Raw genomic sequence first — 14320 nt, forward strand, 5'->3', positions numbered from 1 at the left:
AAAAGTTCCTAGAGGAGGAGGAGAAGGAGGAGGAGGAGGAGGAGGAGGAAGAAGAAGAAGAAGAAGAGAGTTGATACCTGGTAGAGAAAAGGAAACCCTTGTACACTGTTGGTAGGAAGGTAAATTATATAGCTAATGAAAATGAAAGTACTATCTACCAAAACCTTTGGGATACAGAAAAAGGCCATGCTGAGAGGGAAGTTTATAGCTTTGATTGCTTATCTAAAAAATAGAGATCACAAGTAAATAACCCGATGTACCTTAAGCTGCTCAAAAAACAAGAACAAACCAAACTCAAAACTAGCAGACAGAAAGAAATAAAAATCAGGCAGAAATAAATGGAATAGAGACCAAAACAAAACAAAACAAAAAACACCTATACTAAGAATCAATGAAAGAAAAAGTTGGTTCTTTGAAAAGATAAAATTGATAAATCCTTTAGCCAGTCTGATTAGGAGGGAACAACTCAAAAGTTAATAAAATTGGAGATGAAAAATGGAATATAGCAATAAATACCAATGAAATTCAGAGGAACATACTTTGAAAATGTATTTTTAAATAAACTGGAACATTTAGAAAAAATGGATACATTTCTAGATGCAGCTGAGTTACCAAATTGAACTAAGAGGATACAGACCACCTAAATAGATCTATAACAAGCAAGGAGATTGAAACAGTAATAAAAAAGTCTTCCAACAAAGAAAAGCCCAAGACCTAATGGATCTACTGCTGGGTTCTACTAGACCTTTGCAGAACCAGCACTAATACTCCTCAAACTTTTCTATGAAATAGAAAGGGAAGGAGCTCTGTCAAACTCATTCTATGAATCCAGATTATATTCATTGCAAAACCAGACAAGGACACAGCGGAGAGAGAGAGAGAGACAGAGAGAGAGAGAGAGAGGGAGAGAGAGAGAGAGAGAGAGAGAGAGAGAGAGAGAGAGAGAGAGAGAGAGAGAGGGAGAATATTATAGACCAATCTCTTTAATGAATACATACACAAAAATTCTCAATAAAATACTTGCAAATTCAACATCATAGCAAAAATATCGTACACCTTGATCAGGTTGGTTTCAACTCAAAGATATAAGGATGGTTCAACCTATGTGACCTATGTAAACATACGTAAATCAATAAATGTAATCAAGGACAAAAAATCACATGATCATCTCAATAGATGCTGAAAAAGCCTTTAACAAAATTCAATATCTTTTCAGCATGAAAGCTCTGAATAAAGGAGAAATAGAAGGAATGTAACTCAAGTAATAAGGACTTAGACAAGTGTGTCTACACTCCCACTCTTACTTAATTATAGTACTTGAAATCCTAGCCGGATGAATAAGGGAGGAGAAAGAAATAAAAGGAATTCAAGCAGGGAAGAAAGAAGTCAAATCATCATTTTTTTCAGATGATGTGATCCTATGCTTAGAAGACCCTAAAGATTCCACCCCAAACTCCTAGATCTGATAAACACTTTCAGCAATATAGCAGGATACAAAAATCAGTAGTTTTTCTATATACCAACAATGAACTGGCTGAGAAAGAAATCAGGAAAACAATTCCATTCACAATAGGCTACAAATACCTATGTATGAGCTTGAAGAAAGTAATTAAAGAAGACACCAGAAGATGGAAAGGCCTTCCAAGTTCATGGATTAGTAGAATTAATGACTACACTGCAGAAAGCAATCTATAGACTCACTGCCCATGAAAATTCCAACGTCACACTTGACAGAAATTTTAAAAAAATCAATCCCAAATTTCATATGGAAGCATAAATACCCCAAATAGCAAAAGTAATCTTGAGCAAAAAGCAATGTTGGTAGTGTCACAATACCAGTACTACTGAGCCATTGTAACAAACACATGGCACTGGCACAAAAACAGACACAAAGACCAATGGAACAGAAGACCCAGAAATAAAACCACACAGCTACAGCCATCTTATTTTGCAAAGGAGCCAAAAGCACACACTGGAGAAAAGATAGCTTTGTCAACTGGTTTATACGTGTAAAAAGCAAATTAGTCCCTTATCTCTCACCCTGTGAAATAATCAATGCGAAATGGATTAAAGATATTAATGTAAGACTTGAAACCTTGAAACTACTGTAGGAAAAAATAGGCAAAACTCTGGAAGATATAAGCACAAGCAATTATTTTCTGAGTAGAACTCTAATTGTCCAAGAACTTAGAGCAAGAAGTGACAAGTGGGACTGCATCATTAAATGGTTGTGCAAATCAAAAGAAACAATTACCATTATGAAGAGACAACCAACAGAATGGGAAAAAATCCTCACCAGCTCTTCAAAAGATAATGGATTAATATCTAGAATCTACAAAGAGCTAAAAGAAAACCCTAAACAGCAAAAGAACAAGCAGTCCGATTACTAAATGGGCAGACAGCTCTCAGAAGAGGAAGCACAAACACCTGATAAACGCCTGAGGAAAGGCTCAATATTCTTAGCCACAAAGCAAACGCAAATCAAAACGGGTGAGATGGGATTTCAGCAATGCTCCCAACCAAACAGTGAAACTGCCATAAAACACCCAAGGTTTTCAGCTTGTCTGTCCCACATTTGTATCTGCAGGGACATGGACCCACAGCGTCCATTCTCTCACTCCTTGAGCTCTGTTGAGCATCCATTCAGAGAGTCCAGAGTAGATTTAGAGTAGATTCTGCCTTTGAATAACCTTTCCCACAGCTCTTTCTGCAGGGGGAGAATGACACATTGTTGGTGGGAATGTAAATTAGTCTAGCCACTATGAAAATCAGTATGGTGGTACCTCAAAAAAACTAAAAAATAAAACTACCATGTGACCCAGCTGCACTACTTCTGGGCAAATTCCCAAAGAAATCAAAGTCAGCATGATAGATACCTGCAAGCCCCATCTTTATTGCAGTGCTACTCACAATAGCTAAGCCAGGAATCAGCCTAGTTGCCCAACACTGGATAAAGATGAATGGATAAAAAAATGAAATTACACTATTTGTAGGAAATAACATAAATAAGCCCAACTTAGAAAGGCATTTGTCTTTCATGTTTCCATGTTTTCTTTCATATGTGGAATATAGATTTAAAGACATGAAAACAGAAGGGCCATATTTGGGGGAAGGAACCAGCGGGGAGGGAAAGAACAAAAGAGGATGATGGGGGATGTGATTTAAGTACATAGACTGCATTATGAAAATGTCATAATAAACCTGTTTTGCACAATTAATTTAAAAGTTTTAAAAAATGTAAAAGAGCATTTAATAACAGGAAATGCTAATGAGAGTGCTAACTTGAACAGAGGATGAGGCAACTTATATATGCAAATGTGTCTGTGCACACATATTTGCGTCTGACTTTAAAAATATTTGGTTGAATGTGATAGTTTGTGCCTGTAACCTGAGCTGATCGAGGTTTGAAGGCAGCTTGGGCAAAAAAGTTAGTGAGACCCCATCTCAATAAACAAGCAGGGCATGGTGGTATGTACCTGTGGTTCCAGCTACATGTCAGGCCACTGAATGGGGTCTGAGACCAGCCCCAGGCAAAACCATGAGATCCTACCTGAAAAATAACTAAAGCCAAAAAGGGATGGAGATATGTCTCAAGTACTAGAGCTCCTTCCTAGCAAGTGTGAGGCCCTGAGTTCAACTCCAGTACCACCAATAAACTATAAAATAAAGAAAAATAAAATAAAGTAATCCACCTATACGTAGGGAGGAAAAGACTTTGCATGTTCAGAGACCAGCCTGGACTATATAGTGAGATCCTAAACAACAACAAAGAGACTGAAAGTAAGTTCTCTAAATGTTGACATTGGGTATCTGAATTACAGAATTATGTACAATTATTTTGTAATCCTCCTTAATTTCCAAGTCATTCAAAATAAGTGTTGCCTGCTTATAGATTTATAGGCACATGCAAATTTTGCAAATGGAAATACTGAGTTTGTTGAGACACTGAAGAAAATCAGATACTATTGAAATTTGTGAAATCAGATAGATGTGAAGTCAGAAAAGTGTGAACAGGATTTGCTTTTTTCAGAAAAGGTCAGGAGTAACGTAGATCTCATCAATATTTTCTACTATAATTGAGTCAAAGGAACAGCCAGGCTTTCAGTTTTGTGGACTTCCGTGTTTATTTCCAGGCTCTGGGATATGCGTTTTCTTGAATTTTCTCTGCTCGTAGTGGTGGTTGCAGGACACAGGCCAGGCATCCTGCCCAGCCAAAAGGCCTCTTCTATGCTTCCCTCTTTGCAGAGAGGAATGAATTTGTGACAATGAAAACTAGTGTCTGAATGACTTGAAGTCTCTTTGGGGGAGTTTCCTGGCGAAACTCATTTTAGTTTTGGTTCTTCAGAAATATAACTGTATAAAAAGAGCTTAGAAGCCATTCTCTATATGTTTATGACATATTTAGTGTACACAAAATGCAATAGGAATATTAAATGACATAGAAATCATGCATGTGTGGCCACCACACAGAAGATAAAATGGACTTCTGGTCTTTCCTAATTTCTATTTTTGGTGGTACTGGGCTTTGAACTCAGGGCTTGGCTCTTGCTTGGAAGGTGCTGTACTGCTGGAGCCATGCCTCCAGTCCTTTTTGCTCTAGTTATTTTGAAGATAGGACTCACTTTTTGCCTAGGCTTGCACTGACCATGATCCTTCTATTTTTTGCTTTCCATTGTAGCTGAGATGACAGGGGCACACTACCATATCCTGCTTTTTTCAGCTGAGATGCGGTCTGATCTTAGCCTCCCTCATAGGTTGGAATGACAAGCACATGTCACTGTACCCAGCTGATGAATGAGATGCAGTCTCTTGAAGTTCTTGCCCAGGCTGGCCTGGAACCGCGATTCTTCCAATTTCAGCCTCCAATGTTATTAGGACTACAGCTTGAGCCTCTGATTCCTGGCTTCTTTTCCCATTTCTAATTTTCCTCTTCAATCGTATAAAGGTAAATCCTGTGCACTGTGCAGTGTGGTACCACCATGAACTGCTCTGAGACCCCATGGATTAGGATTTCCTGGGAGCAATAGTACCTCCATTTTCTTCACCATTGTCTGTTTTTTCAGAGGGTCAGTGGTGATTCTAAAACCATTATAATGATTCAGAAAACTGTTTTGTTTGAGTCAAAAAGCCAAACTCATAAAAATAAGCTATGATTACTAGAGCCTAACCCATTCATTATTAAGTATTGAAGAATCTCCATTGAGCTGGGTACCACTTCCGGTACTAGATAAAACAAGATGAAAACAACATGGTAGCCATTCATAAAGAGCTCATAGTCAATGAAAATTACGACATCAACAACCAAGCATAATCTTTATGCTTTCCATTTAAATCTCCTTATTTAATGCAACAAAACTGTGTGTTGTTTATGTGTATGTGTGTGTGGTTTTCTTTTCATCTACACTATATGCTTGAGAAAATGGAAGATGTGCTAAGTCCCCATAACAGTCATGTCTCCTCAAAATATTGTGAACTCACCATCTCATGGAGCAGCAGAAAACACCTGGATAGTAGTTGCATCATTGATTGACGTACCTAAATGCATCTGACGCTCTTTTGAATTTACAGTTATGAGAGATGAGGTAGAGGGTAGGACTAATTGTTTAAGCCAGTTTGAGCTGCAAAGAATGCTAATTAGTAAATCCCTTGAGCAGAATTTTTTTCTTCCTCACCTTGATCTGCCAAAGTTAAGACATCTACTTAATACTTCTGCCCTATGCCGTGTTCTCCTCCACTGTCTGTTAAAGCCTCTGAAGACTCTGTTGTTCTTCATAGGAAGTGTCCCAGGGGACAAGCTGGGCACAATCTGACTCCTTTTCTGACATCTCCATGTCATGGTGGGTGCTGTTAAACACAGCTCAGGGGCCCTGGTTTTCATTTATGTACAAGACCAGAGTCTTCTTGACTATATCATAGGTGCATAAGAAAGAGAAGGCAAGTGAAACAATTTTCTTAAACTTCTTTTCTTATTGTGTATTTATGGCCTGAAAGAATTACTCTTAATCTCCTAGATTACTGTTTCACAGTGCCCACAACACCTCTCCATGGTCTGGGCTCCTTTAAGAAAGGCAGTGTACCAGTGTATAAAATGACACATTTCTACCGATTAGGAATAAAAATACTTCCTGTAACTTCTCATGAAAAACAGGTTGCTTTAAATATCGTATGTCCACATTGGTGCACTTTGTTGTGCAGTTATTTAAAAAGTTGGTCTGGATGATTTATTTATGGTGGCCCTTCCTTCAGTGGAGATGCCAGGGAGCAGAGGGACATCCCTCCTCCGAGGCAGATCTTTGCTTTGCTTCAGTTGTGAGCGCTATCCCCTGATAGTCCCTTCCCTATGATTCTGATTATCATTTCATTCTGACCTCTTGTCCTGACTTCTGCTCCTTGTTCCAGTGGGAGCCATTAGGTAATTTGAAATGTGAATGTAGTCTGATCTCAAGAGAGAGAATTGTCTGTGTGTAAAAGGGCCCATTAGATTGAATGTTTTTGTTGATGGAAAGCTCTGCGTGGAAAGGCATAGGTGGTACCAAGTGGTCTGCTAAAGTGAGCCCAAGAGTTTCGCTCCCATGGCATGTGGTCTCAGGTTGAGCTGCTTTGTACTTTTGATCTGATTTAGGCTGGGGAGAAGGGATCTTCCTCATTATCTAAACTCCAGTGTTTTACAGTTCAGATAGAACTCTGGTCAAATATGCCTGTATAATTTATCCCTGAATCTCAGGCACATTTGTGGTTGGATCAAACACCCAGTAACTGGGAGCACCTCTGTCATTTTTGTGTTGACGATTCTCATTCCTTTCCTCTTTCCCAGGTCTCACTGTCCTTTGCCTCAGTTCATCTCCAGCTCCAAAGACTCCTGCTTTATGGAAGACACTCCTTTGCTATGGAATTCCTCACAAAAGAAGGGGTGAGATTCTTTTTCCTTCTTCAGAAATCATGAAATTTTTGAGTATTGTCTGTGGCATTTGTGATGGAGAATTTCTTCCTGCCATGTTTGATCTCTTCCAGATTCTTAACAATTCACTGTAGTAGATGTTCATGAATCTAGGGGGTATATTCTATGACTTAAGAATTTCCGGATGGCTTTGAGCATAATTCTCTAATGATTGCCTAGCACACGTGTACACCTATGCATGCATCCAGTTTGTGTGGCTGGGGCTTCTCAGCCAGATTGGCACTGCCTGGAGACATTTTTGGTTGCCATACTGGGTTCTGGGATGTTATTAGTGTCTAATGGCAGAATCCAAATATTTTGCAATACACAGGGTGGCTCTCACCACAAAGAATTATTCAGCTCAAAAGAATAGCAGTGAAACCGTGTGTGTGTGTGTGTGTGTGTGTGTGTGTGTGTGTGTGTGTGTGTGTGTGTTCATAAGAAAACTCAATTTCCTACAAAGGTAATGGTCCATTTTGGGACAAATCTGTTAGCTCTGGAATTGCTTGAACAGAGCTGATCTGGAGGATACTTCTTCAAGGACTTAGCTAAGTCTTTAGCTTCATCCCCTCTTCTTTCTGCAAACAAACTTAATGAAGTCAATTCACCTGCTCATTGTCCACTGATGTCCTGCACATTAAAAACTTGGTGACATTATCATGGAGCCAATCATTGACCATGTGCACCTGTATCAACAGGTGGCCTGCCATGTCTCCTTCATCTGCTTCTGAAACTAGCTGCCTACTCTTTCTAGCCCTGGCTTCAGATGGGGCTGTAGATGACCTTCACACTTGAGGTGCTGCTATACTCTGTGGGTTTGGCCTCTAAAGATTCAGTCAGGTTCACAGGATGGGAATCTGAATTTATTACTCCAAGTGCAGAGGTGTTCTTTCTGACTCTCCAGGAGATATCTGATGACAAGCTGTGTCTCTCTGAAGTTCTTACCAAGTCTTTTGATTATAGGAACTTCCTTCCATCTCTAGCACTTGAGGGCAGTCCCACTCATGTTCAAGGGGGCTCAAATGTCACTTTGTTTGTGAAGCTTTAGTCCCCCCACCAAAGAGTCAGTGGTTTTTTCTTGTGCTTTCAAATACCATATTCATGCTCTTACTTCTGAACTTGCCCTTCTGTTTTCTGTGGTTACATCTGAAAGTCTTTGCTCTTCATCCTGCCTCAATGCCTAGTATAGCCCCTGCCACCAGGCCCTCAGTGACTGGATGAGTGAGGAATGTATGCAGAGGCATTTTCACTGACTTGTCTACTTAAAGCTTCTTTATGGAGGAATAAATTCATTCTCCCTCATCTCTCCTGGTCAATAACTTTGAAAATAAACACTTCACACATCTATTCCCTTAATGCTTTCTCTTGAATTACTTGGTAAACTGTTAAGGCCTGACACATCTTAGAACTCAACAATTCACTGAGAAACCTGGGCATGTAGTAGTACAGAGCCATGATCTAGGGTGTCAGCTGGGTTTCATGCCAGAGGACAGAATTCTGACCAGCTTTGATTTCAAAATATTTTTCTTTTCAGTAGGAAATGAACAAAGGTATTGGTGGTAAGGAGATCTTTATGGTGCTTTACTTTTACCAACTTAATTTGTTGCAGTTTTAATCTGATTATCAATTATTTTAATCTGTTTATCAGGATAAAATCCATTACATATTTTAAAACAAATATGTCCTTTTCAAGGTGTTGAAGGGAATGGCACAAGGTGTATACTAAACTTGCACTTTCCAGCCTGGTAGCCACATGTAGTTATTCAAATTTAAATTAATTAAAATGAACTAAAATTTAAAAATTCATTCAATTGCACTAGCACATTTCAAATACCCAATAGCTCATGTGGCTACTGGAGCAGATAGGGAAGAGACCATTTGTATCTCCACAGAAAGTTCTCATGCACAGCCCTGCTGTAGAGAGAATAGAGACTAACTTGCTTTCTTCTTTCTCCTTCAGAAAGCAATTTCTTAGCTCCATTTTTGCTGCTTGTGTATTTCCAACAGTTAGGAGGGAAGACGGAATTTTTTTCATACATCTGAGCATTTTCCAGCTACAAAATTGATGGAAAAGATTATTGACTATTTTCAAAGTCATTTATTATCTTGCTACATACTGGTTTTATATGACCTAATTTCTGTCTCTGGGCTTCTTCTTATAAGTAAGATTTTTTTTTTCTTGTTGTGATAAGTATTCAGGAAAATCTTAATAGCCTGTTGAACTAGCTGGTTTCAAGTGGCCTTATTTGTTTCTAACACATAACAACAGACTCAGCTATTGTTAATATCAATATTGTGATCATAAGAATATTCCATGCAACACATGAAAACTCTTTATTTTTTTTTTTAGCACTTTTCAAATGTCAAGTGTAATTCTGAGGGAATTTCTCAAAAGCCCAGGGATTTGGCCAAAAGTAAATGGATAGGTTCACATGTAATTTTGATACAAGTTTACAATTCCCTGTTGGTTTGTCCTTTTAAAAATGGAGCCCATTCTCGGACTTCTCTAAGTTGACATTAATGTTGCTTATTCCTGCTCACCTTCTTTGGACGCTGTGTGGGAAGCAGATAGACCACCTTTTCTTCAGCCCCATTTCAGAAAGAGATGTACAGAAGAGGAGAGCTTACACCACTCACTGTGCTTCAAGGACAGGTCTAACAGAGTTAGCAATTGATGGCTTGAGCACATTCAAAGAGAAAGAAATACTGAAATGAGTGGGAACTGATTTGAGCAGCTCTGTTGGAGGATTCCCTAAATCAGAAAAGACTGGAGGCCCACAATTTATTTTGAAGATTTGAGTGACCTCAAGAGGCTTCCTTTGAGTCAGGTGTCCTGTGATATTAAGAAACACCCATTCCCAGCAGTGTGAGAGAGGGGCATACTGTCTGTGACACTTTTAAAGACCAGCATTGCTTCCACACCATTTCACAACTCATCACTGAGCGGAAATCTTGTTTTGGAGATGTGCTTTCAGAAAATATAACCACTCTTGCTCTCCAGGTCCTGGTGCATGCCCCCTTTTCATCCAGAGTTTACCACTGAAGAATCTTGGGAAAATGGCTCAGCTGAGTGGGAGCGAAGATGCTTACTGAGCAGAGGGACAGCTGCTTTGTCCACATCTGCCTCCTCAGAGAAGGGTGAACTTCTGGACAGTGCCCACGTCAGAGTCCCTTTTTCAAAGTTGAGGTAGGTGGATGTGGAGTGCTGGGTCTGGCAGTGGGTGGGGCTGCACATTATTTCCTGTTTGCCCTGGAATGAGGCCAAAGGTCTTGCCCGCACTTCACTTCTAAATCACCAGGGTTTTGAGTAGAATGAAAGTTTTCACATTTGGTCAGGATGCACCTTTTCCTTCAAGGTTATCTACCTTTCACTAGGCCTTGGAAGACATTTAGAGTGGTCCTGCAAAGTCAGTGTGGACTAGGTGAGGCTGCAAGAAAGCCAGATGACAAACTTAAATGACCCACCTCTCATACTCCCTTTATTCCTGCTTGTGAGGCCATTAGGTTTACAAATAGAATCACTCCTTTCAGGACTCTCCATGGTGTTTTAGAATTTGATGCTGTCTTTGTAGTTGTTGATGAAGGCTGAATGCGTGCATGGCTCAGCCTGAAGGATGCAGTGGCTGCCTGCACTGTGGGAGCCTCAAGCATAAGGCTTGCACATGCTAGGGACAAGCTGCAGGGGAACGATGAGGGGACTTGGCTAGACACAGTGCTGCCCCTGTATGAGTATCTTCCTTTACCTGGTTTATCTGTGGGACTTTCTTCCCCGCACACATTTATTTGGAGAAAAGCATTCTTTTGCGATTGTGTTTGAAAGTCGCATTATCCAGGGACAGAAGAAGACTTGGGAGTCAGGACAGTGGTGCCAATTCTGGATTTGCCCTGAAGTGGCTGAGCAACTGCAGCAGGGCCATGTGGCCATTCAATTGTCTCCTGTGGTCCAATGTCCCCTCCTCCATGGCCTTCCATGGGCTTCCACTAAGATCATATGTGTGCATGCCCTAGGTAGTGAGAAGGTAACATGTAACTCCAATATTAGTGCTATTTGTGGATCAGTCCTTTCTGAAGATAATGGAAGGGTTGATTTGCCATGTATATACCTGTAGGCCCCAAGTGCACCTGCCTATGCCTGGTAGAGGCCCACCTTCAAAGCCCAGCGATTGTCTGGGACCATTACCAGTTACCCTATTGATCCTGGTGGAAGTTATTAGAGGGTGCCTCAAGGAGGCTAAGGATTTTGCCCAAGGTTACACAGTTTAGAAGCCAAGGTGGGCAGGGATGTGACCCCAGCCCCTCTCCCCCTGCTTGACCATGAGCTGTCTCTTCTCATCTGTAGCTTCTGCACCATGACTGTTCTCAGTTCTCCTCATAGGTGCAATAAATATTTGGCTCATGGAGTTGCTTTGAAGATGTGAATCATGAAATTATGTGAATGGGTGATTGGAAGGGTTAACTGTAAACACCTTTCCCCAGCCTCTGGTTAATAGCTTCAGAGCTTTCCCACAATGTGGAAAAGTTGAATCCGGTACCTTTGAACCTTCATATTCAGTGTTTTGTCTTCTCTGATTCATGGGACATTGCCTTGTGCTTTCACTGAACTGAAGGATGTTACTGTCATTTTTTGTAACATTCACTGAACACAGCGGGTTCACTTCTTTGTGAGTACAAAGTCAATAAGCACACCCAGGAGATAAAAGAGTGAAGAAAAGCAAGGTTTATTACTTGCAACGTTAGGAGAGCTCTGGGCATAAGTCCCTAAACAGTGTCTCTCTCACCAAATAAAGCAAGGGGCTTTTATTAAAGAGTCTCAATAAAATATTCATACAGGACAGACTCCTTGTCACTGTAGAGTTGAGCACTTTCTTGAGCACATTCACTTCAACATCATGTTTCTTCAAATACCACATGTTCAAAACACTGTGTACAGGAACACCTCTGGACAGAGAACTGAGTATCAGAAGGAGCTAGGTTTACTCTGAGTCACCTGAACAGGTGGGTGGTCAGAATGCTCTGTGATTGGTTAGTTCCTTAGAGGCACCTTTACAGTCATTTAAAGGGGTAGCGGCTGTTTTCTGTAAGCATAGGTTATTATCTCTGAACGTACCTCCCTAGCTGCTATCAACATGTCTAGAAAAGTACCAGGCATGATAAGTGAAGAAACTTGGAAAAAATATTTTATTCTGAATTGTCAGGTCTGCTGTATATGTCAGTTAGGTAAAAAAAAAAATCTAGAATAACTCAATTAATGCTTCATGCTTTAAAAAGAAGTGTCATTTTGATTCCCATTTAAGTAGGAGCTGTTGAATCATAATTTGGAAGTGTAAAATGATTGTTCATTAAATTCATTAAGTCTAAGAGAATGCAAAATAAGGTTTTAGCATTTTCAAAGGGCCAGAAAGGTTTGCAAAGACATATGGAACTTAACTAAGTAAATTTAGTAATAAAAAGGTTGTTCCAACATAGACTTTCTGGCTTCATCCCATAAATGCATATTAAGTATGAGCTATGTATCAATGTGTAGAGTCAGAGCAAAAACACCCCAGAGCATAAATGTCAGAAAGAGTGTACCCTGGGAATGGGCAGTGACAATGTCATTGAGAATGGGGTCTGGCTGTTGAATAAGCAGAGATGAAGAGGACCAGATAGCCAGGGAGTATCCTGGTGGGACAGTCCAGTCTGGGGGCTGCAAGGATGCTGGTGAGGCTGCAGAGGCTGCGGAGGGCTGGGTTTTCCAGGTTTATGGAGGGCCTGGGTGTCACAATTCAGACGTTGGTACGCACAGCTTTGGAAGTCCTCAGTGGCGCCTGACCTGAGTATGAATCCTGATTATCTGTTAAGTTATTTCCTAGGTAACTCTTAAAAGACTGCTGGTAAAACTAATCACAGCTTTGCAGTTCCTTTCTTGATTTTTAAAAACTTGACTAGCACTTTCTTTTCATTTTTATTAGCATATATTCATTGTATAGGCGGGATTCATTGTACCAATTCCCAATAACCTTACATTATTTGTTAGATCACCCCCATCATCCCTCCTCTCCAAACCTCCTCCCCACCCCACTTAAAACAATTGTAAGAGGTTTCATCACTCTATTGCATGTATGTATATGGATTGCATCAACCATATTCTCTATTTTCATCTCCTTCATCCACTCTTCCCACTCCCACCAGTACCCCCCTACTATACAGTCCTATCTTTAATTTTTAATTCCAAAGTTAATGTTGAAAGGGGTTTCTCTATGTATCCCAGCTGTGAATATAGTTAACTTTCATTAGTTCAACCCCCCTCTGTTACTTTCTTTTAGTTCTTTCCTCTTACCCCCCATTACTCAACAGCTCTTAGTACATATCTTTATGTCCTCTACCTGTAGAGATATAATGATTTCAATATTGTTGACTCCCTATCATTCTCTTTTCCTTTTTTCCCTCTCCCGAGTTCCATGAATTATTTGTTTTTATACTTGACAATAAATCTATTTATAGTTTGGACCTGGAATGTCCCCCAAAGACTCATATGTTCAAGGCTTGGTCCTCAAGGTAGCAATGTTGGTTCTGGAAGTGCTTTGATCATGAGGGCTCTGACCTCACTATCAGTGGATTAATTCATTGATGGCCTTAAAATTTGATGGGCTATTGGGAGGTGATGGACCTAGTTGAAGGGAGTGGATCTTTGGGGGTGTGTGTCATTGGGAACTATGTCTTGTCCTGGCCCTTTCCTGTCTTGCCCTCTGTCTCTGCGCTATGGCCACCATGAGGTGATCAGCTTTGCTATACAAAGTGCTCCCCACCATGATATGCTTGCTTACCATGGTCCAGAAGCAATGGAACCAAGTGACCATAAATTGGAACCTCTGAAGACATGAACCAAAATAAATGTTTCCCTCTTTAGGTTGTTTATCTCAGGTATTTTGTTGTAGCAGTGAATGCTGTTCATCTACCTTACAGAAAATTTATGGGAAAATAATTGGTAAATGTAAATTGGAAAGCCAAAGTAACACATTCAATTCACTTGCTTCCCTCTAAACTAGAGCCTTTAAAGGCTAGCACAGAGCCCCAAATTGTGAACTTTAGCTTCCTGGCAGGGTTAACATTGTTTTTCTCTGTACTTCCACCAAGCTTCTTTTGAAGAGACAGTCTTCACTGGCCTAATGGCCAGTGAAAGAGTCCTTCACAACATTTTATGGACAGAAAGGTGCCTGAGGTTTGGCAGGTATGGGCACATGCCTTATGTGACTCAGGACCCACCTTTTCTCTTACAGGTGCTGTGTGCAGTGGCTGAAAGTCATGGGCCTCTTTGTCTTTGTGGTGGTGTGCTCCGTGAGTATTGTGACTGCCCCCTGTACTGCTGTTGGCTCAGTGGAGGCACTGTGGCCTCTCTGGGTG

At 40.4% G+C, this 14320-nt stretch overlaps 1 protein-coding gene across 2 annotated transcripts in view; it reads left to right on the top strand.

The window, feature by feature from the left end:
• Oca2 (OCA2 melanosomal transmembrane protein) overlaps positions 1–14320 on the top strand; it is a 354214-nt gene that overhangs the window by 56833 nt on the left and 283061 nt on the right. For both annotated transcript variants that reach the window (XM_074062129.1, XM_074062128.1), the window contains exons 3-5: positions 6815–6910; positions 9939–10124; positions 14197–14254. In XM_074062129.1, coding sequence (XP_073918230.1) covers positions 6815–6910; positions 9939–10124; positions 14197–14254 — 340 coding nt within the window. The remainder of the gene's footprint in view (positions 1–6814; positions 6911–9938; positions 10125–14196; positions 14255–14320) is intronic.

This window comes from Castor canadensis, chromosome 19 (genome assembly GCF_047511655.1).
Source record: "Castor canadensis chromosome 19, mCasCan1.hap1v2, whole genome shotgun sequence".
In the NCBI taxonomy this organism is placed as follows: Eukaryota; Metazoa; Chordata; class Mammalia; order Rodentia; family Castoridae; genus Castor; species Castor canadensis.